This window comes from Lutra lutra, chromosome 16 (genome assembly GCF_902655055.1).
Source record: "Lutra lutra chromosome 16, mLutLut1.2, whole genome shotgun sequence".
In the NCBI taxonomy this organism is placed as follows: Eukaryota; Metazoa; Chordata; class Mammalia; order Carnivora; family Mustelidae; genus Lutra; species Lutra lutra.
The window spans coordinates 21,493,806-21,514,716 of record NC_062293.1 but is presented as its reverse complement, the minus strand read 5'-3'; the positions used below and the strand labels follow the sequence as shown (position 1 = coordinate 21,514,716).

The following is a 20,911-nucleotide window of genomic DNA, read 5'->3' as shown; positions in this document are numbered from 1 at the left end:
GAAATGTCCACTGCTTTTGTCCTGCAAATGTTTATGGAGTATTTCTATTATGCATGCCTTACTGGGCATTTCCTTTCTTATTAATATCAGATACACTCAAAATACAGTGATCTGTTGGGGTGCCTGGGTGGCTCAGATGGTTAAATGTCTGCCTTCAGCTCAGGTCATGATCTCCAGCTCTCGGGATCGAGCTCCACATCAGGCTCCCAGCTCAAGGGGGGAGCCTGCTTCTCCTTCTCCCTCTGCTTCTCCCCATACTGTGCTCTTTCAGTCTCTCTCTCTCTCTCTCTCAAGTGAATAAATAAAATCTTTAAAAAAAATACAGTGATCTATTGGTAGTGGGAATTTTAAAATTGATTTCTTAAGTTGAAAATGGAAAGTAACAGAAGTCCTGCAATATTCTGCTTATCAGTTTAACTAAAATTAATGAATATGTGTCAGGGACAGAAAATTATTTCTATTGAGATTTCTTGATTTAGTCCAGGAGCAAAATATCCTTTCAACAAACTTCTGAGTCTCCACACTGTTCATTTCTTTACCTCAAAAATATTGTTCTTTTTTTTTTTTAGTTTAAATTTATGTACTTATGGCATTAGGAATTATTTTGAGAACTGAACTTACTATTGATAATTAAGGAGTAAGATATATAAAGGAGACATGTATTTTCATCCCTACCTAGAAAACCAATAATTACAGTACTCAAGATGCTAGATTAGTTGTTAACAGGTAACCAGCCTCTTCATTTTCTTTCCTTGATGCCCATGGGAAGTTATCCCATTTGGTTGTGCTTCATTTCCCTGCTGGGCAAATGAAAATAATAACACTGAATGCTGAACAGTTTCAATAATTAATGACTATAAAGCAGTCTGAAGGGTACAAACATTTTGTAAATGTTAATTATTTAAATTATTATAATAGAGTGAACATGTCAGACAGGGTCAGGTTTCTATGACTTGTAATGGTACAAATTGATTGGTTACTGATTATGGGTTTAGATTGTGTCGAAATGGTAATTTTTTCTGAATGATTCGAAATGGTAATTTTTTCTAAATGAGATTTTTCAATGCTGTGTGTATCCCATACTTTGGAAAACACCCAACGTTACTGCTCCTAAAAGATAGGTAATATTTGGTGGGCCAGAACGCCAGGATTTTTTTTTTCCTGAAATATCTTAAGATAATTAATATAAAACTGTAATTCAGGTTTAGAATAATGTGTGATAAGAGAAGTAGCTTGTATTCAGAGGCTCACTATTGATTTTGTTGTGACCTGGTCATAATTTTAATCTTTTGTCCAAACTTCCCATGAATGAAACAAGAAAAACAGAGTATGGGGTCAGTGTAATAGTTTATGTCTTGAGTCTCTTGGATAAAAGGTATTATGAGGCTGCAAAGTATTATTAACATAATCTATTTATCTCCAGATATTTTATAAATACTAATTAACTTGTAATCTTTTGGGGAACAGGTTAAGCATATATTATTAGAAACATTTTGGGGATGAGTTGGCTGTGAGGCTAAGGGACAAAACAGATCACAAAGCATTTTTATATCCAAGGAGGACTGGAATGAGTGGTGCTTAGCTCCTTCCGAAAACACTGTCATCTGTTTAGTCATCAAGGCAGATCTCTTGACTTTTCTTACTCATAGATTTCCTCTACGCTAATACTTGCCACAGAAGTTTAGGTATACGTTAGTTCTTTCCAGAAGTGGGAGATAGACAATGAATTCTATCCATACATTTCTTCCTTGAGAGTGGCTATTTTCTTCATAGTAAGAAACACATATTTAGCCACACATCATTATCCTTTCTTGAAACTCTATTAGGTATTAGAACATTCATTATACAATGTGCATATTCTAGGTCCTCAGAAATAATTGAGGTAAACTGTGAGTTATGTGGTATAAATGTTTGCTCACCTCAGGATAAAGACATTCATCATATTATCTTATTCTAACAGTAATAGGCTAATTTCCCTCTGATAAATTTTATGTTTAGTTTCAAACATGCTTCAATACCTTCTTAAAAATTTTTTAATTTAAATTCAATTTAGTTGGGGTGCCTGGGTGGCTCAGTGGGTTAAAACCTCTGCTTTCGGCTCAGGTCATAATCCCAGGGTCCTGGGATCCAGCCCCACATCAGGCTCTCCCTGCTCAGCAGGGAGCCTGCTTCCTCCTTTCTCTCTCTGCCTGCCTCTCTGCCTACTTGTGATCTCTGTCTGTCAAATAAATAAATAAAATCTTTAGAAAAAATATATTCAGTTTCGTTAACCTATACTGTATTATTAGTTTCAGGGGTAGAATTTAGCAATTCATCAGTGGCATATAACACTCAGTGGTCATTACATCAAATGTCCACTTTAATCCCCATCACACAGTTACTCCATGCCCTCAATCACTTCCCCTCCAGTAACCTTTAGTTTGTTTCCTAGAGTTAAGAATCTCTTATGGTTTGTCTCCCTCTCTGTTTTAGTCATATTTGGTTTTCCTTTCCCTTTTCTTCGTTCATCTGTTTCTTAAATTCCACATATAAGTGAAATTTATGGTATTTGTCTTCCTCTGACCAACTTATTTTGCTTAGTAGTTCCATTCATGTCATGTAAATGGCAAAATTTCATTCTTTTTGATGCCTGAGTAATATTCCATTGTATATAAATACCACATCTTTTTTATTGTCTGTCGAAGAACATCTGGGTTCTTTCCATATTTTGGCTATTGTGGACATTGCTGCTATAAACATTGTGATACATGTGCCTTGAATCACTGTTTTTGTATCCTTTGGCTTTGTATCTGGCTTCTTTTACTTAATATAGTGACTTCAAAGTTTCATCCATGTAGTAGCATGTGTCAGAATTTCCTTCCTTTTAAAGGATGAATAATATTCCATTGTATGCCTACACCACATTTTGTGTATTCATTCATTGTTGATGATCACTTGAGTTGTGTCTACATTTTAGTTGTGAATGATGCTGCTCTGAACATGGGTGTACAAATACCTTTTCAAGATCCTGCTTTCAATTCTTTTGGGTATATACCAGGAAGTGGAATTGCTGGAACATGGTAATTCTATTTTCAATTTTTTTAGGAGCTGCCATACTGTTTTTCATAGTGGCCATGCCAGTTTGTGCCAATAGCGCACGAGGGTTCTAATTTCTTCATGTTTTTATGTCTTCCATGCTGTTTTATTTACTGTAGCTTTATAATGTATTTTGAAATCAGAAAGTGTGATTTATGCTTTCTCAAAATTGCTTTAGCTATTAAGGCCTTTTTTTTATCTATATGAATTTTAGGATTTTTTTTCTATTTATGATAAAAATGCCATTGGTATTTTGACAGGGATTGCATTATATCTGTAGCTTGCTTTGGTAGTGTGACCTTTTAAACATTATTAAACCTCTGATTCATGAACATGGGATGTCTTTTGATTTATTTGTATCTGCTTTAATTTCTTTCATTACTGTTTTGTAATTTTCAGTGTACAAGTCTGTCATGTCCTTAGTTAAGTTTATTCCTAAGTATTTTATTCTTTTTCATGCTATTATAAATGGGATTGTTTTCTTAATTTTCTTTTTGGATAACTTATTGTAAGTGTATAAAAATGTAACTGATTTTTATGTTGATCTTGTATCCTGTAACTTTGCTGAATTTATTTATTAGTTCTAACAGTTTTTGAGTGAAGTTTTTAGGGTTTTCTGTATATAAGAGCATGTTATCTGCAAACAGAGACAATTTTACTTCTTCTCTTCCAATTTGGGTGCCTTTTATTTCTTTTTCTTGCCTAAGTGCTCTGGCTAGGAATTCCAGTATTGAATAAAAGTGGTGAGTGGGGGGCACCTGGGTGGCTCAGTGGTTTAAAGCCTCTGCCTTCAGCTCAGGTCATGATCTCAGGGTCCTGGGATCGAGCCCCGCATTGGGCTCTCTGCTCAGCAGGGAGCCTGCTTCCTCCTCTCTCTCTCTCTCTCTCTGCCTGCCTCTCTGCTTACTTGTGATTTCTGTCTGTCAAATGAATAAATAAAATCTTAAAAAAAAAAAGAAAAAAAAAGTGGTGAGTGGACGTCCCTGTCTTATTCCTGGTATAGAGGAAAAGCTGTCAGTTTTTCGCCACTGAGTATGATATTAACTGTGGTATTGTCATAAATGGCCTTTTATGTTGAGTTACATTCCTTCTATACCTAATTTTTTTTTCTTGTAAAGATTTTATTTATTTATTAGAGAGATGGAGAGAGAGCACAAGTATGCAGAGCAGCAAGCAGAGGGAGAGGGAGAAGCAGCTTTCCTCTGACTAGGGAGCCTAATGTGGGGCTCAATCCCAGGACCCGGGGATCATGACCTGAGCCGAAGGCAGCCACTTAACCAAATGAGCCACCCAGGTGCCCCCTTCTAACCTAATTTGCTGGGCGTATTTATCCTGAAAAGGTGTCGAATTTTGTCAAATGCTTTTTCTGTATCTATTGAGATGACCATATGATTTTTACCCTTCTGTCTGTTACTGTGGTATATCACATTTATTGATTTGTATGTGTTGAACCATTCTTGCATCCCAGGGATAAGTCACATTTGGTCATGGTATATGATTCTTTTAAGGTATTGTTGAGTTTGTTTTGCTCCAGTTTTGTTGAAGATTTTTCCATCATATTCATCAGGGATATTGACCTGTAATTGACCTGTCTTGTAGCATCTTTGTCTGGCTTTGGTAGAAGAGTAATGCTGGCCTTATAAAATGAGTTTGGAAGTGTTTCTTCTCTTATTTTTTGGAAGAGCGTGAGAAGGATTGGCATTAATTCTTCTGTAAGTAGTAGAATTCACCAGTGAAACCACCTGGTCCTGGGCTTTGCTTTGTTGAAAGTGTTTTTGATTACTGATGCAATCTCCTCACTCATCTTTGATCTGTGTAGATTTTCTGTTTTTCATGATTTAGTCTGGCAGATTGCATGTTTCTTGGAATTTATCTCTTGTAGATTATCCAATTTGTTGGCATATAAATGTTTCGGTATTCTCTTATAATCCTTTCTATTTCTGACATCACTTTTTTTTTAAATTTTATTTATTTATTTGACAGACAGAGATCACAAGTAGGCAGAGACAGGCAGAGAGAGAGGAAAGGAAGCAGGCTCCTGGCCAAGTAGAGAGCCCGATGCGGGGCTCGATCCCAGGGCCCTGGAACCATGACCTGAGCCAAAGGCAGAGGCTCTAACCCACTGAGCCACCCAGGCGCCCCATCTGACATCACTTTTAATGTCTCCTTTTTCACATATAATTTTTATTTGAGTCCCTTCTCTCTCCCTCTGGTTGGTCTAGCTAAAGATTTGTCAATTTTATCTTTTCAAAAAACCCAACACTCAGTTTTGTTGATCTTATCTATTTCTTTTCTAGTCTTTATTTCATTTATTTCTCTTCTAATCTTTATTCTTGCCTTCTGCTGACTTTTGGCTTAATTTCCCCCCTTTCTAGTTCCTTGATATGTAAAGTTAGATTATTTGTGAGCTTTCTTCTTTCTTAATATATGATTATCACTATGTAGTTCCCTCTTAGTACTGCTCTTGCTTCATCCCATAAGTTTTGTTATATTTTCTTTTTCATTTGTCTCAAGATTTTTAAAAAATTTTTCCTTTGGTTTCTTCTTTGACCCATTCATTGTTCAGGAGTGTGTTAGTTAATTTCTATATATTTTTGAATTTTCCAGTTTTCCTCCTGTTACTTACTGGTTTCTAGTTTCATACTTTTGAGGCCAGAAAAGATACTTGTGATTTCAGTCTTCTTCAGTTTGTTAAGATGTGTTTTGTGGCCTAACATTGTAGAATTCCCCCCTTGCCCTATCTAGTTCCCCATCTTTCTCTCTTCCCTTCTACCTTCAAATATCACCATTTATATATATTTTTTATTTTTAAGATGTTTTTGATTCTTAAATTTCTTATTTCCATGTCTATGAGCATGTTGCATTCAGGGGTTAGATTTTACAGACTGTCTTATTTCACCGCAGCACTCAGCAAGTGTGCTTGACCAGTGTTTATAGAAGGCAGGAGGAAGATTGAAAATTTTACAGAGAAGTGAAAAAGACTCCAACCAGTTTACCTGTTAAACTTACTCCTAACTTGTGAAGGCCACTGAATTAAACAAAAGAAGCTAAAAATCAGATTCAGTTCCCCTTGTGGATATGTTTAAAATGCCACGATTGACCAGAACCAGAAAAGATGACTTGCAACAGGAAGAACTTTTATTGACATGCCACCATAGAGAAAGCCAAAGAAATGTTACCATTTGACAAATAGCTTGTCTTAATTCATCGGAAGAAAAGCAAAAAACTAAGGGAGATTTTATTCAGGAACCTAGCTTCAGTTTGGTATTTTAATTTAGGGGCTCTTCTTCTGGAGTTCAGGAAGGCACCCTCTGTTCACTCTTCACGTTGTTGGCTTTGGTGGATTTCTCTTCCACAGTGTGAACTCTGGAGGAGAGAACTTTGCCACGAGGATCGATTTCTTCAACAATTGTTTTCACCATGGTGGTTTTAGAGGACTCTAAAATGACACATGAATTGTCAGAATTTATCACATCGACCAAGAGGAGATAACTAACTTATCATTTGAAAGTTACACAAATGCATTTCCAATGCTAAACACAACTTTTGTTTACCTTTTATCTGATTCCCTGGTCCTCCGTAGCCTTTTGATTTAACACAAGAGCTGTAAAAATATAGAGATCTTGCATTAATTATTTAACTCTATTTTTTTTAAAGGTTTATTTATTTATTCACAGAGATCACAAGCAGGCAGAGAGGCAGGCAGAGAGAGAGGAAGAAACAGGTTCCCCATTGAGCAGGGAGCCTGATGCGGGGCTCGATCCCAGGACTCTAAGATCATGACCTGAGCTGAAGGCAGAGACTTTAACCCACTGAGCCACCCAGGCACCCCTATTTCACTCTATTTTGCCAGGGAAACTGGAAAACAAAGTTTTAAGATAGGAGATCTCTGGATTCTGAAAGAACACTAGAAGGGGTTTGGTTATACATGATGTGGGTCATATATACTTTGTACTTGATTTCAAAAAATCTTTAATAACCTTAAAGTATTAAAGTGTTTTCTCAGCAGAAGCTGTATTTACCCATCCTCTCCATCAATCAGGCGGCAGTAGGTCTCAATTTCCTTTTCTAGGTGGACCTTGATGTCGAGGAGCTGCTCGTACTCCAGCTTCTGGCCCTCCGTCTCGGTTCTGACCTGGTGCAGCTGCTCCTCCAGGGCCCCGATCTGAGCCTGGATCTGGGCAAGCTGCGCACAGTAGTTGCCTTCGGTCTCGGTCAGGGAGCACTCCAGGGAGTGTTTCTATGGATCAGTAAGACATAGTTTAGTAGAAAATATCACAGTGTTGTTTTAGAATAAGGCAGAGCACTTAAAAGATATTTAAAAGAGATATCTTACAAATTTTTTATCTACAAATTTTTACCATATTTACCACAAAGGGTCCCCCTTGTTCAATATTAATTGTTGCCTTTATTAGGTGCCATGCTGTTTTTCTGTTTGAGAATGACACAGTTGGTGGTGGATGTCACTCATATGTCCAGGAGTGTTAGCAAAGATAAACTTGTTTCTTCATAGGGCACAGTCTAAAGGTCTCTCTGCCCCACCTCTGCTTCTAGAGTCTGGTACAATTTGCCACATTTCCCAGGAATAAAAGTCCCCCTACAATTTGCTACTTTGTTTCTAATCATGTGATTAGTAATTAGTAATTAACATTAATAATTAACTATTAATAATTAACAGCCCCATGGTGAACTGGATAAACACTGCTGAAGTAGAATGACCCAAAGAAAAGAAAGACCTTTCTAAGCTTAAAATCGTTTGTAAATCCAAAGTGTTTATAAAGGGTTTCTCCTCAAGAGGGATGCTTGCTGTACTTTTAGATGGAATGAAGATGTAAGTGTCTTCCTCTTTCAGCTGCAGGAATTTTTATGCCAAGTCCTAATTTTATATACATTCATACCCTCTTTTGTGGATAAACTCTGAAGGTTTGTTTATTAGCCATAGTGGGAAAAAAAAGTATAGATGTGGGAGTTAGGAAGTTTGGAGAGAAGCTCAGGTTCCTTTGAATTCAACTGTAGGACTCTGGGAAAACTGCTTAACTTCTTTGAATCTCAGATGGTTCTTTTGGAAATAATGACAGGAATTACAAAGTCTGCCCTGCCTAAGCCCTAGGGTTATTATGGACTCAAGTGGGAGAAAGTGCTGGGCAAACCCTTAATGAAAAGGTTACTATTATTATCAAGGGCGTTTAGCTTTATAGACAACACGAATGCCTCTACTTTGCTTCTTGTTTATGCCATTTAAAAAGGAACTTGTAAGTGTTCTTAATTAAGTGACCCAAAGGAATGCCAGATGAAGATAGGAGGGATGCCAACGCATTTTTGCACTCCACCGGGATTTTTTTTTTTTTTTTTTTTTTTAAATCTTTGGACTTGGGAGAGAAGATTCAGGGTAAAAACTATTTTCTTTTTCGAGTACCTCAAAGTAATTGTCCTTGCTCATTTCCAATGTTTCCTAATTATGAGCACCTAGGTCTACTTTTCAGGCCAAGAGGATTCTGCTGCTCAAAATGCAAACGCGGATTGTGTCAAGCCCGCGAATTAACAGAGAAAAACGAAAATAAGTAATATCACGTGGAAGAGACGCTCTTTACATTTCTTCCCCACTTCTGAAATCAATCTTTTTTTGGTACTGTTTACTGACCATTGCCAAGAGGGACTGGAGTTCGATCTCCAGGGTTTGAAGAGTACGTTTCATCTCGGTTAGCTCATTCCGAGCAGAGGTGGTGGCACCAGCGTCGTCGGAGATCTGCTGCTGCAGGGAGGCGCTCTGAAAGGTTGGGGAGGTAGGGGGTGGTTAGGGTGCTGCTGGCCTTGCATCAGCGCCCAGGGCCACACAAGCGCGCGCTGGCGGGGTTCTACCTTCTCGTTGAACCAGGCCTCCGCGTCCCTGCGGTTCTGCTCAGCCAGGGCTTCGTACTCCGCCCGCATGTTGTTCAGCAGGACCGTGAGGTCCACCCCGGGCGCCGCGTTCATCTCCACGTTCACATTCCCTCCGGCCGCGCACTGCAGAGCCTTCATTTCCTGAAAAATTTGACCAGTTTGGAGCTGAATATTTTCAAAGGAACCAGACCGACAGGATGCATAAGTGAGAAACTTCTTTTCTTTGGAGGCGGGTAGATAGAAACATTTCAATCAGCCACACAGAGAAAGTGACGAGTTCCTTCTGGAATACTGATGTCGGACATTGTTGTACTGGTCATCTGAAATTCATTTTTAAATTTTGGGAGCAAGGCGGATCATGGAATCGGGGAAGACAGAGACCTACCTCCTCATGATTCTTCTTGAGGTAAGCCAGCTCCTCGCTCAGGGTTTCCAGCTGGATCTCTAGGTCGGTTCTGCACAGAGTCAGCTCGTCCAGGACCCTGCGCAAACCGCTGACATCCGCATCAACGCTCTGGTGAAGGGCCTGTTCATTTTCAAACCTTAGAAGATATTTGACAGTTGTTATCACCTTAGTCCCATCACTTCTTAGGTTATCATAAAACGCCAACCATGATTCAAGGTGAAACTGTTAAAATATACTTAAAACTTCAGTTAGACTGCCCATAATGCAGTAAGCATTTATTTGAAGTAAGAGAATGGGAACACTCAAAATTCTCTTTCATAGGATCTCGATATTCATTTATATCGATTCCTAAATTTCCCAAGTAAAGCAGATCATTCAGCTGGTCATTCTTATGTGCATTTAGTTCAAAACAAACAAGGTTAAACTATTGAGGTGACCCCGAATAGCTTAGCTTTAAGGCGGAAATGTTGAGAGAACTTCTTTGGTTTCTCTTCTGCTCTACTTACTTTAGCCTGAAGTCATCAGCTGTTAGTCTTGCATTATCATTTTGCAGGATAACATTGGCATTGCTGGTAGTTGCAGAAATGATCTGGTAGATGGAAAGTTAGTTAGAAGTTAGGAAATGTCACATTTCCTTGAAAGAAGGTCACCTATGAAATTATAGGAATCTTCTGGCATTCTGTCTCCAATAATAAGATGATTCTTTTGCAAATGGGAAACTAAATATGGCCTCTTTCACCCTTCACCACCCCCTCTACCATAAAGAAACACTTTCTATGGAAAAAGTTATAGATAATATAGCAAGAGATGGTGGGCGGTTTTTGATAGTTTCATATTACGAAAAGCATAAATATGCATACCTCATAGCAGGTATAGGTGAGCCGTGTTCAAAGATTACAATTTGAATGGAAATTATTTTTAATATTCATAATGAGTTATGGAAAATCAGAAGCTGAGAGCAAAGCCCTGCTGTGTGTGAGAGAGCTCACACATTTGTGTGTGCTTGTGTGGCTAAATATTCTTAGCATTATTAACCCTCACAACATTGTGCTTCTTACCTGGTTCCTAAGGTCATCAATTATTGGGAAGTATCTGCTGTAATCATGATCAAGACCACGGCAAGAACCAGGCCCAAATTTCTCATACCAGCCCTTGATCTTCTGCTCCAGGTCAGCGTTGGCCTCCTCTAGTGCTCGCACATTTTCCAGGTAGGAGGCCAAGCGGTCGTTGAGGTTCTGCATGGTCACCTTCTCGTTGCCCGACAGGAGGCCGTGTTCATTCCCGGTGAAGGCAGCGCAAGAAGCACTTCCTCCACCCAGCCCCCCGCCATAGCCTCCTGCAGATGAGCTGCCCCCAAAAGCGCAAGAGAAGCCACTTCCAATGCCCGGCACACCACATGCATTTCCAGCCCCAAAACCCGCTCCCCCGCTGGAGCCAAGCCGTCTGGATGCAGAAGAAAAGCGCATAGACATGATGTCCAGACCCACAGAGCTTGTTCCTGGAGTGAAGCTCTGATGGCAAATGTCCAGTTCGAACAGTTGAGTTTGTCTTTATATACACATTATCAGGGTGTTTCTCGATGAACCTAGCTACCCATAGCAAACTGGTGTTTGCCAGCTCATCATGAATTATTCATAATTGGGTAATTTTTTTTTTAATGAATGCCTTTACCCTACTGTGTCCATTTCTGTAGGTGGATAGTTACCTTGGGGTTATTTGTTATCTCCAAAATGGGACAGGGAGGAGTATTATCAAGATTATTATAGTGATGCATTTCAAATTTAGTATGAGCAATTCTTCCTGTCTTCCAGGTTTCAGGACTACAGAACTCCTATAAGAATAAAAAAGCGTCTAGACAGATTTCTCTTTCCTTGCTCAAACCAATGACATTACATTTTCTTTAGCAAGTGAGCCATCACAGTCATGGGTTTCAGTGGATAATATGGTCTTTCTTTGAAAATAATTTCAAGACCAAGTCTCATGGTACCAGAGGAAGGAGGCCAGGTCTTAAATGAGAAATGAGGATTTAAATGGACTCTTCTTTGGAGACAGAAAGTCTTCCTTGATCCTTATCCCTCCGGAATTACCATTTCATCTTTACTGGTTTTCTGTCTAAGGTATAAAGGTATTAGCTAATTTCTCTGGGTCCAGCTTTCTTATCTGTAAAACGAATGGACCAGACTATGGCCTGTATGTTCCCTTTCTATTTCTAGATTTCTTGTATTTTTATATTTCTTCCCTTTCATTATTTCTAGAAAGACTTTCTGCATTTACTTCCTCCATACTTCCCCTCCTATTCACTCCTGAATTTTGGTCCCCTACTTTACTGAAAATAACCTCAGATTGCTAATTATCTCACATCCAGTCCAGTCATTGTTTCTTATGTTTATTCTCCTACACCCTCTTGGACACATTTGATACTGACCACCGCAGGCTTACTGAATTCTGAACAAATGCCCTCTGAAAATACTTCTATTGGAATATTTCTGCTTGTTCCTCTTCTTTCTTCCAGTGTATATGTGCTTTATATCTTGTCATTCCTTATAGTTTTGTGCCTGGCACTCTTGTTTTCTACACATTATTCTTTGGTGCTGTCATCCCTTCTTGTCACTTTGACTGTAAGTGAATGGTTTCTAAATATACATCTTTAACACTGGCCTGTGTCCCATTCTAGACCTACGCCTCACTATGCCCACCAGACATTTCTGCTGGATGATTTCTAAATCAACACTCAATTACCTTGTCATCAAACTTTGAACTTTTCTATCTTTTTTCATTACCTATTGGTGAAATTACTCTGAGTCACGCTCATGATTGCTAAGAAATCTTTAATTTCTATCATCTTCTACAGGCCTACATCTAGCAAGTCACTAGGTCCAACTGAATCTACTTCTGTGGTGCCTTTTGAAACATTTTTCTCTTTTCTATTTTTTTTCTCACTATCATTTTTTTTAGCTCAATGATTGGATTTTTGGTTCAAGTCTTTTTCCTTCCCACCCTGGTCAGTAGGCAGAGCAGTAAGTTAAGATACCATTCCTGTAATAATACACAACCATTCATGTCATTGAAAGAATGTGAGTTCTTTGATCAAATATATCATCATTCATATCCTAGTTCTGCAACTTTCCGGCTGTGTGACCAATGCAGAGTTCCTTCTTGCTGAGCCTCCGTTTCTAGGACGGATACATGACTTATGTTTTGTGAAGCTATTAAATGGTAGTTACATTTGTAAAGCAATTATGCTTGTCGATAATATGTAGTCAGTAAATATTTCTTTCCTTTTCCCACTTTCCTACAGTTTAAAATCAATGGACTATAAGCTTGATAAAGCTCCTTCGCCTGATGTGTAAGTTTCTTCTTGAGGTAGGTCATACCTACCTGATTTGTGCATTCTTTCACTTTACTATTCTGCTCCCCTCCCTCCTTTTGGTCTTTGCTCTTTCCAGTTGAGACTATTTGAGATCTTGCACTTGCCAAGAACAATGGACATCACTCTCAATCATACAGATTAAAAATGAAATTGCTGGGACGCCTGGGTGGCTCAGTTGGTTAAGCAGCTGCCTTCGGCTCAGGTCATGATCCCAGCATCCAGGGATCGAGTCCCACATCGGGCTCCTTGCTCGGCGGGGAGCCTGCTTCTCCCTCTGCCTCTGCCTGCCATTCTGTCTGCCTGTGCTTGCTCTCTCTCCCTCTCTCTCTGACAAATAAATAAAAAATCTTTAAAAAAAAATGAAATTGCTAAAAATATAAATTTTCATGACCTAATAAGTGAATCTGCAGAAAAGCAAGCCAGAAAAATCTGTTGATCAAGAAATCATATTAATAAAGCATTAGAATTTATTGTATTGCATAAAATCATGACATGAAAAATGTTATTTTTAGCAATTTGTAAGATTATATTATTATATATTACTACTACCTCTACTACATGTTTTTTTTTTTAAAGATTTTATTTATTTATTTGAGAGAGAGAGCATGAGAGGAGACAAAGTCAGAGGGAGAAGCAGACTCCCTGCGGAGCTGGGAGCCTGATGTAGGACTAGATCCTGGGATTCCAGGATCATGACCTGAGCCGAGCCAAAGGCAGTGGCTTAACCAACAGAGCCACCCAGGCACCCAACAAGGATTTTTTTTTTTTGTAAGTAGGCTACATGCTCAATGTGGGGCCTGAACTCTTAACCCTGAGATCAAGAGTCACATGTTCTACTGTCTGAGCCAGCCAGGTAACCCCACTCTACTGCATGTTTTAAGTAATAAAATATTTTTTTTTTAAATTTATTTATTTATTTATTTATTTATTTATTTATTTATTTGACACAGAGAGAGAGAGAGACAGTGAGAGAGGGACTACAAGCAGGGGGAGTGGGAGAGGCAGAAGCAGGCTTCCTGCTGAGCAGGGAGCCCAGTGGGGGGCTCGATCCTAGAACCCTGGGATCATGTCCTGAGCTGAAGGCAGAGGCTTTAACTACTGAGCCACCCAGGTGCCCAGTAATAAGATATTTTAAAGAAAGAAATTTATGTGTTAGTACCTCTAACTGAACCTTTTCCTGACTTTTGGACAAGGGACCCGATACTTTCATTTTGCACTAGGCCCTACAAATTAGGTATCCATCTGTGATTGTTGGGTCCTTCTCTGGGGTAGCCAAAGAGTTCTAGAGAAAAGACCTGCAGATACTTTGAGTGTTTCCCATAAGAGAATGCTTACTACCCATCCACCCTGGAGTGAAATACACACATTGCCTCCAAATATTTAGGACCTTACTCTTACAGATGAGCAGAATTTAAAAAATCACCATACATTGAAAAAACATTCCAGCATGAAAGACAAAGACTTGAAGAAAGAAGCAAAAAATGGCACTTGACAAACAGACAATCGAGGAAGCTGAAGAAAACTTAAAAAAAAAAAACAAACCAAAAAACGAAACTACCTATCATTAATGCCCTTAGAAGTAACAAAAATACTACATATTTGAAGCATGAATAGAGTGTCATTAAAATTAAACAGCAGAGCACAAGAATGGGCTCTCAGAATGAAAAAAATAACTCCCCAAATAATTTCCAAAATAACTTCAATAGATGCATTGGAAAATAAGCTTTAAAAAAAAAATCTCCCTAGCAGTTGAGCAAAGGTCAAAAAGACAGATAAAAGAAAGGATTAGAAAATTAGAGGCTTAGTTCAAGAAGAACAACCTTAAGTAAATCTTTCAGAGAGAAAGGGGAAATGAAGAAATTATTTTATAAGTATATTTTATAACACTACTCAGAACTAAAGGACTGAGCTTCTAAATTGAAGAGACCACCAAGAACTATGAGTAATAAATGAAAAAGAATCACAGCAGAGCACATGCTCAGTTTATTTCAGAGAACCGTGGAGAAAAAGAGAACACAAAGTGTCAGAAGAAGAGACGACACCCATCCTCCAGTGATGGGGAAATCAGATGGCTCTGAACTTCCCAGCAACCCTGGAATCCATGAGTTCAGTGAAGAACGCCTTCAAAATTCTCCTTGAAAATGATGTCCAACCCCAAATTCTCTACTACAACAATTAGTCATGAGTGAGGGAGAAAAATATTTTCAGACATGAAAGGTCTCAAAACATTGATCTCCTTCACACATTTTGTCAGGAAACCACTGGAAAGAAAAGTGAACAAGAAAAGAGAAAGCTCAGAATCTGAGAAATGGTGTCCCACTACAAGTGCACCGAATGCATGACCCTGAAGATAGCTGGTAGCAAGTCAGAAAAACCAATATGAGAAGAGAGGATTCTTGAGTTGGATGTCCAGATGAAAGATGAAAAAAATGGATGAAAATAGGTGGGGATAGATGGAAATGATGGATTTTGTTTGTTTGAAAATGGTTTTGTTCATGTAAGAAAGAGGCATAAGAGATTAAGGTATACAGGAAACCGAGTTAGTAAAAATGTTAGAAAAATATTTTGAAGAACAAAAAGCTGTACAAGAAAACATGACATATACTGCCAGCATAATGATGAACAATATCCACTTAGTCATACTGGTGAGAAGACTGAACACTGGTTTAGCCAAATATTGTGGTAGAGCTATGTTAGGAAGAGGAGAAAGGTGGTAAAGGCAAAACTCTCAACTTTCTTTTAAGAGCACAATATATAATATGTAAAACTGGTAAATCAAGCATAATATTTAAAAATCTAGAGATAAAGATGACAAGGAAGAGCTCAAAGAGTTGTAAATGGTTGCCTGTAGAGGGCAGAGCTTGAGGTAGAAGAAGGGAGAGAAAAAGATACCATTGTTTTTTGTTTTTACTTTACTTTTATTTTATATTTTATTTATTTATTTAATTGACAGAGAGAGAGAGAGACCATGAGAGAGGGAACACAAGCAGGGGGAGTTGCAGGGGAGAAGCAGGCTCCCCACTGAGCAGGGAGCCAGATTCCAGGACTCTGGGATCATGACCTGAGCCAAAGGTAGATGCTTAACATGTTACGACTGAGTCACCAAGGCACCCCTTGTTTTTACTTTAAGCGCAATTTAACTGTTAAAACAACGTGCATTCATTACTTCGATAAAAAGCAAAAGTTTATTTAAAACTAACAAAGAGAAAAAAATCCCAAATGCATGTCAGAAGTTTCATTGTAAAATTTACAAATAAACTTGATACATAATGCAGTTTAAAAGAATAGACACTGTGGTATCTCCATGTCTCGCAGTTAAATAAGACTAGATGAAATACCCTAATGCTGGATAAATTATTATAAAATGCCTTTTAAATTCATATCTAAGCTCAAAAGAAAATAAAGGAAGTCGTTAAAAAAAGAAAAAGGAAAACACATAGAGTCAAACCACGAGTGGTGAGCAGACACAGAAGTTTGAGCTGTCCCAGAAATATGCTCAGAGCAGAAACAGATTTTTCTGGTTAAGAGACCCGGTGAGGGATAAGATTTGGACCTTACCAAGTGTCATAGCGAAACTTGAGACTCCACTTAAAACTATGTACCCCAAAGCCTATGTTGTCAGTGGAAAGGATGAAGTTAGAGAAATTTCCATGTTGGCAAAGCACAGAAACAAGCATTTCATTCTGTTGCCAGTGGTACTGAATAAAAATTCAATACTATGACTATTATTGATATTTGATAATGACTTATCATTATGCTCTTACTCTGATACAGTCTAGCAGTTTGAATTTATGCCCACTTAATCTGAGAACCCCAATCTAAGAATTCGTTTAAGACATTTTTAGGTTGGGGTGTCTGGGTGGTTGGTTGGTTAAGCGTCCAACTCTTGTTATCGGGTCAGGTTTTTTTTTTTTTAAGATTTTATTTATTTATTTGACAGAGAGAGATCACAAGTAGACGGAGAGGCAGGCAGAGAGAGAGAGAGAGAGAGAGAGAGGGAAGCAGGCTTCTTGCTGAGCAGAGAGCCCGATGTGGGACTCGATCCTAGGACCCTGAGATCATGACCTGAGCCAAAGACAGCGGCTTAACCCACTGAGCCACCCAGGCGCCCCTCAGGTCAGGTTTTTTTTTTTTTTTTTTTTTAAATTTTTTATTTTTAATTTTTTTTTTTAGTTTTTTTTTTATTTTTTCAGCATAACAGTATTCATTATTTTTGCACCACACCCAGTGCTCCATGCAATCCGTGCCCTCTACAATACCCACCACCTGGTGCCCCCAACCTCCCACCCCCCACCCCTTCAGAATTCTCAGATCGTTTTTCAGAGTCTATAGTCTCTCATGGTTCACCTCCCCTTCCAATTTCCCTCAACTCCTTTCTCCTCTCCATCTCCCCTTGTCCTCCATGCTATTTGTTATGCTCCACAAATAAGTGAAACCATATGATAATTGACTCTCTCTGCTTGACTTATTTCACTCAGCATAATCTCTTCCAGTTCGGGTCAGGTTTTTATCTCAAGAGCTCAAGCCCTGTGTTGGGCTCCATACTGAATGTGGAGCTTACTTAAAAATAAAAAATAAATTAAAGATAATTTTATTTTATTTTTTTATTTTTTAAAGATTTTATTTATTTATTTGACAGAGATCACAAGTAGGCAGAGAGGCAGGCAGAGAGAGAGAGGGGGAAACAGGCTTCCCACTGAGCAGAGAGCCCGATGCAGGACTCGATCCCAGGACCCTGAGATCATGACCTGAGCTGAAGGCAGAGGCTTAACCCACTGAGCCATGCAGCTGCCCCTAAAAATAATTTTAGAAAAATGTTTTCAGTTTGGTAATGCTTTGTAGTACCCTGGAGAAATCACCCCATTCCTGGCCCTGCAGGACTCCCGAAGTTAAATTCCAACCACATTTACACTCATAATAAAATAAAATAAACATATGAGAAAACAAACACGTATGACTAAGAGCCAACATTACTATGTCTATAGAATAGAACATCAAAGGCCAACAATAATGAGATTGCAAGAAAGTGTATGCAAAGAAAGTGTGGGTTTTTTTTTGTGTGTGTGTTTAGAGAAGTGAAAGAGAGAACTGGAAGTGTTCCAAATGAATAACTATTAAAAATGACTCAGTAAATTTCAAATAGAAATGGCAATGGAAAGGAAACGGATGAAGAGGATTAGGCGTGCACTTAACTAGATGAACACTGAGCATCTTGGAACTGTTAAGTCACTATATTGTACATCTGCAACTAACAGAACACTGTGTGTTAATTATACTTGAATAAGAAAAAGAAATGGGAAATGCAATAACTAAAAATTAAGAATTTTAACTGAGGGGGTGCCTCGGTGGTTCAGTCGTTAAGCGTCTGCCTTTGGCTCAGGTCATGATCCCAGAGTCCTGGGATCAAGCCTCGCATCAGGCTCCCCACTCTGGGGGAAGCCTGCTTTTCCTCTCCCACTCCCCTGCTTCTGCTCTTGCTGTGTCTCTCTCTTTCAAATAAATAAATAAAATCTTTTAAAAAAAGGAATTTTAACTGGGGATTAAGCAACAGATAAGACACAACTAAGGAGGAAATAAGTAAATTGTACGAAAAATAAAAGTTTATTGTTCTAGATGGAAGAGAATGAGATGGAAGGAGGGAGGAAGGAAGGGGGGGAACAAGAGAGAGGAAGAGAGAGGGAGTTTGGAGAGAAACTCTGAAATACTTTTCACTGGAGTATCCCTAGAGACAATATTAATGGGGTAGAAGGTAAGAATTTTCTAGAATGGGGCAGAAGGTAAGAATTTTCTGGAATAGATTAGAAACAGTCCTCCAATTCAAAAGGCAAAGTGAATTTAAGAGTCTACTTCTAGTCACATTGTAGTGATGTGGAAGAATACCAAAGACAAGGAGAAGACCTTAAAGCAGCCAGAGAAAATAGAGATCATCTACAGAGGAACCATAATTAGACTGTCAGCAGCTTCCACTAGCAACAATAGTGTCTTACCGGAATGATTGCTACAAAATATATAGTTTTTAAAGATTTATTTATTTATTTAGAGAGGGGGTAGGAGGAGAAGAGGGAGAGAGAAACTCAACCCAACTCTGTGCTGAGACCTGAGCCTGATGCAGGGCTGGATCTTATATCCCATGATACCACAACCTGAGCTGAAACCAAGAGTTGGACGCCTAACTGGTTGACACCACCCAGGTGCCCCTCTACAAAATATTAAGAAAAATATCTACCATATTAAAACTGAGTGCCAAGCAAAACTGTCTTTCAAGAATAAGGTATGGATTCTAGGAAATCATGGCAATGGTTGCAGAATTTTTGAATCCTCACAAAGAAATCACACAGAACAATTATATCACAAAACCAGAGACCTGTATACAACGTTTTTTAAAAAGATTTTATTTATTTATTTGAGAGAGAACACAACTAGGCAGAGAAGCAGGCAGAGAGAGAGGAGGAAGCAAGCCCCCTGCTGAGTAGAGAGTCCAATGTGGGGCTCGATCCCAGGACCCTGAGATCATGACCTGAGCCGAAGGCAGAGGCTTTAACCCACTGAACCATCCAGGCGCCCCTGTATACAACTTTTGTTACAAATCTAGCTGACAAGGTATTACCATGAAACCCAAAATGTAAGCCGGTAGAACAAATTACCATGAGCCACTAGACTTGTAGGAAGAAGAGGGAATCCAGAGGTATTTGAAGGGTCTGATTATTGGAGAATTATGGAAAGCCAACTGAAAAGGACTGCAGGTGCATTGGAGAAGAACAGGTAGAAACTATAACCTGAAACTGGGTTTGCCTCTTGGTAGGTGGGAGCCAAGACAAAATCAAGCCAAAGAAGAGGAAAAGAAAGGGTTAATTACTTGCAACAAGCCAGGAGAACACCATGGATATTTCCAAACAACAAAATTAGGGAAGTTTTAAGGTACATGTGTATTCATGTGGGGCTTGGCAAGGGAGAATTCAGTAAAGAGTTGGGGCAAAATCATCCTAATTGGACAGGTTCTAGTTGACTGAAGTCATGGGGTGGGGGGGAGGTCAGCATCGCCAATTCGCTGTTCCAGTGAGTCTGGTGTTTGAGTGCTCAAAAGGGTTTAAATCCTGTAAAAAATGACTCAAGGATATGTATTAGGTCAATCTTTATTTTTGAAACAGTCCTGGAAGTATTATCATTAATTTGTTGTCTCTGATATGGTTAGGCTATTTCCTGGCCTGGTACAGACTTAGTTTCTACATTCCTGTTATTCCTTTAAAATCCTTAACTACTGGGATTTTCGCATTTTTTGATTCCAGTGTGTCCTAGGAAGCGTGCAAGGAGTGCTGGCAAGGAGTGCTGGCACAGAGTGGCTGGGGGCTAAAATGACTTCTCTTATGTTAAGAAAGCTATGACTCGACTTTCCTTTTCTGGGGACCTCTAACCCTATCTGCCTACAAAACTGGGAGAGTTTTGCCTATTCAGAAGTAGGTGAGTGAAAAGAGTCTCGCATGAGCTCAGACGGAAACAGTCTAGACGTTGTGAATTCTTGAAACGGACCAGCTGTGTTTCCTTTCCAGGAGAGTGCCTCACCATGAGAAGAAACCCCCGGAAGAAGAATTGAAACTGATCAGAAGAGGGTCAGTAGAGATGTAGGGAAGAGAAGGTCCGGATACAGTGGAGGAGAGAAAAAGAGACGAGAAATTTGAAATCAAGCCAATGTATTTTTGAACTCTAGATGAAAAAATGAGAAAAGGTATCTATGTGCAGTTAGAAAAGCTGTGTGGAACTATACTCATACTAGAGGTTAAGGAACGTGAAATGCCTATAAAAATGAGCAGAAGAAAAGGATTGAGGTAAAATCCCACAAAACGTCAGCACATAAAAACAAAAAAAGTAGGAGCTGAATTACATCTCTATAGAAAAGGAGAGTATCCCAGAAAGACATGTCCACAAAACAGATTAAGATACAATGTACCACTTCAAAGTGATCTCAAATGCATTAAAAAATGGTGGTTGAAAAAACAGTCAACACAAGCCATAATTAGGACACTTCGAAATGAGAAGACAGAACTTACTAGGAAAGGATTAGATATAAAAGCAAACAAAATCATTATACTGAATAAGATCCAAATACAGGCAATGAGAAGTTTAGGGGAAATCAGTTCCCAGAGAAAAGACGTATTCTGGAAATACACACTCTTCAGTCAAAC

The 20,911-nt window shown here is 38.8% G+C and overlaps 1 protein-coding gene across 2 annotated transcripts in view; it reads right to left on the bottom strand.

Moving 5' to 3' along the window:
- Nucleotides 1-6,191: 6,191 nt before the first annotated feature.
- The window catches only part of LOC125087692 (keratin, type I cytoskeletal 27), a 28,150-nt gene continuing 13,430 nt past the window's right edge, over nt 6,192-20,911 (bottom strand). The window contains exons 1-8 of one of the 2 annotated variants that reach the window (XM_047708271.1): nt 10,420-12,460; nt 9,868-9,950; nt 9,341-9,497; nt 8,935-9,096; nt 8,717-8,842; nt 7,098-7,315; nt 6,630-6,679; nt 6,192-6,514 (exon numbers count right to left, since the gene is read on the bottom strand). In XM_047708271.1, coding sequence (XP_047564227.1) covers nt 6,372-6,514; nt 6,630-6,679; nt 7,098-7,315; nt 8,717-8,842; nt 8,935-9,096; nt 9,341-9,497; nt 9,868-9,950; nt 10,420-10,833 — 1,353 coding nt within the window. In that variant the 5' untranslated portion in view covers nt 10,834-12,460 and the 3' untranslated portion in view covers nt 6,192-6,371. Of the gene's footprint in view, nt 6,515-6,629; nt 6,680-7,097; nt 7,316-8,716; nt 8,843-8,934; nt 9,097-9,340; nt 9,498-9,867; nt 9,951-10,419; nt 12,461-20,911 lie in introns of those variants that run through there. The other variant, XM_047708270.1, reaches the window with a different exon arrangement.